This window comes from Coturnix japonica, unplaced genomic scaffold (genome assembly GCF_001577835.2).
Source record: "Coturnix japonica isolate 7356 unplaced genomic scaffold, Coturnix japonica 2.1 chrUnrandom617, whole genome shotgun sequence".
NCBI classification, from domain to species: domain Eukaryota; kingdom Metazoa; phylum Chordata; class Aves; order Galliformes; family Phasianidae; genus Coturnix; species Coturnix japonica.
The window spans coordinates 22,978-25,486 of NW_015439990.1; the positions used below are offsets into that span (position 1 = coordinate 22,978).

Sequence of the window (2,509 nt, forward strand, 5' to 3'; positions counted from 1 at the left end):
GGGGTTATTTGGGGTCATGGGGGGTTATTTGGGGTCATGGGGGTTATTTGGGGTCAGGGGGGTTATTTGGGGTTATTTGGGGTTATTTGGGGTTATTTGGGGTCTGGGGTCTTTTAGTGTTTCCCAAACCTGTTGGCAGCGAATTTCTGTGCGATGAACCCGCCCGGGATCTGGGTGATTATGTAGCCCCAGAAAAATGAGCCGTGGATCATCCCCACCGTCTCGGGGTCCCAATGGAACTGAGCGTGCTATGGGGCGGGTATGGGGCGGTTATGGGGCTGCCCCATAGAGCCCGGACCCATAGGGAGCCTATAGGGGCTGCCCCATAGGTTCCCTATGATTTGGGCTCTATAGCAACCCTATAGACCCATAACCCCCCAATGACCCCATAACAACCCCATAGCCCCCCACTGACCCCATAGCCCCCCACAGACCTCATAAGGACCCCACAATGACCCCATAAAGACCCCATAGGGACCCCATAGCCCCATTATGACCCCATAAGTCCCCTATAAGGCCCCCATAACCCCATTTACCTCCCCATTGACCCCATAAGGACCCCATAAAGACCCCATAATCCCCCATTAACCCCATAAGGACCCCATAGCGACCCCATAACCCCATTTACCTCCCCAATGACCCCATAAGTCCCCTAGGACCTCATACCAACTACGATGTCCCGCCTCCCCCTTGACCCCTCATACATAGGTCGCCATGATTGAGGATCTCCATACAAGACTTGCCTTCCCCATACGTCGACCCCTATATAGGCCTGTCTTCTGTTTTCGTGATCCACCTTTAGCCCTCCATCTTGTAACCCAGTACTTCTCTACCTCCCCTCATCCATCCCCAGACCTTTCTCATAGACCCTCCTTTTACTGTGTCCCCTCCCATCTCTGACGTCCCCATAATGACCGCGCTGATATCACCCTCAATACCCATATAACCATACCAGAGACCGCATATTGCCCCATTCGTACCCCATAGCGACCCCCACATAGCGCCCATCAGACTCCCATGTACCTCCATCTGATCCCATACAGGACCCTATATCACCCAATTACTTCCCAATGACCCCATAGAGGACCCCCTATCTCCCATTTAACTCACTAACCGATCCCTCTCCTAAGTCACGCAGAGCGCGACGTTCCATAACCCCATTTACCTCCCCATTGACCCCATAGGGACCCCATAGCGACCCCATAACCCCATTTACCTCCCCATTGACCCCATAAGGACCCCATAGCTCCCCATTGACCCCATAAGTCCCCTATAAGGCCCCCATTTACCTCCCCATTGACCCCATAAGGCCCCATAGCCCCATTTACCTCCCCATTGACCCCATAAGGACCCCATAAAGACCCCATAACCCCACCATAACTACCCCATAGCCCCCCACTGACCCCATAAGGACCCCATAGGGACCCCATAGCCCCATAATGACCCCATAAGGACCCCATAAGGACCCCATAAGGACCCCATAACTTCCCAATAACCCCATAAGGACCCCATAGGGACCCCATAGGGACCCCATTTACCTCCCCATTGACCCCATAAGGACCCCATAGGGACCCCATAACCCCATTTACCTCCCCATTGACCCCATAAGGACCCCATAACTCCATTTACCTCCCCATTGACCCCATAGCGACCCCATAACCCCTCAATAACCCCATAACCCCATAAGGACCCCATAATCCCCATTGACCCCATAAGGACCCCATAGGGACCCCATAACCCCCCATTAACCCCATAAGGACCCCATAAGGACCCCATAGGGATCCCATAGCCCCATAATGACCCCATAAGGACCCCATAAAGACCCCATTGACCCCATAGCAACCCCATAACCCCATTTACCTCCCCATTGACCCCATAAGGACCCCATAGCCCCCCACTGACCCCATAAGTCCCCTATAAGGCCCCCATTTACCTCCCCATTGACCCCATAAGGACCCCATAGGGACCCCATAGGGACCCCATAGCCCCATTAACCCCATAAGGACCCCATAGGGACCCCATAGGGACCCCATAACCCCATTTACCTCCCCATTGACCCCATAAGGACCCCATAGGGACCCCATAAGGACCCCATATCGACCCCATAACCCACCATTAACCCCATAAGGATCCCATAGGGACCCCATAGGGACTCCATAGCCCCATTAACCCCATAAGGACCCCATAGGGACCCCATAGGGACCCCATAGCCCCATAATAACCCCATTAACCCCATAAGGACCCCATAAGGACCCCATAGGGACCCCATAACCCCCCATTAACCCCATAAGGACCTCATAATCCCCATTGACCCCATAACCCCATTTACCTCCCCATTGACCCCATAAGGACCCCATAAGGACCCCATAGGGACCCCATAGCGACCCCATAACCCCATTTACCTCCCCATTGACCCCATAGCCCCATTTACCTCCCCATATGACCCCATGAACCCCATAGGCTACCCATAAACCCCATTTACCTCACCCATTGACCCCAAATAAGGGCC

General features: G+C 54.0%; 1 protein-coding gene across 1 annotated transcript in view; it reads right to left on the reverse strand.

The window, feature by feature from the left end:
• LOC107307478 (vesicular glutamate transporter 1-like) overlaps nt 1-287 on the reverse strand; it is a 10,258-nt gene extending 9,971 nt beyond the window's left edge. The window contains 1 exon segment of the mRNA XM_015850984.1: nt 130-287. Coding sequence (XP_015706470.1) covers nt 130-287 — 158 coding nt within the window.
• Nucleotides 288-2,509: the final 2,222 nt, after the last annotated feature.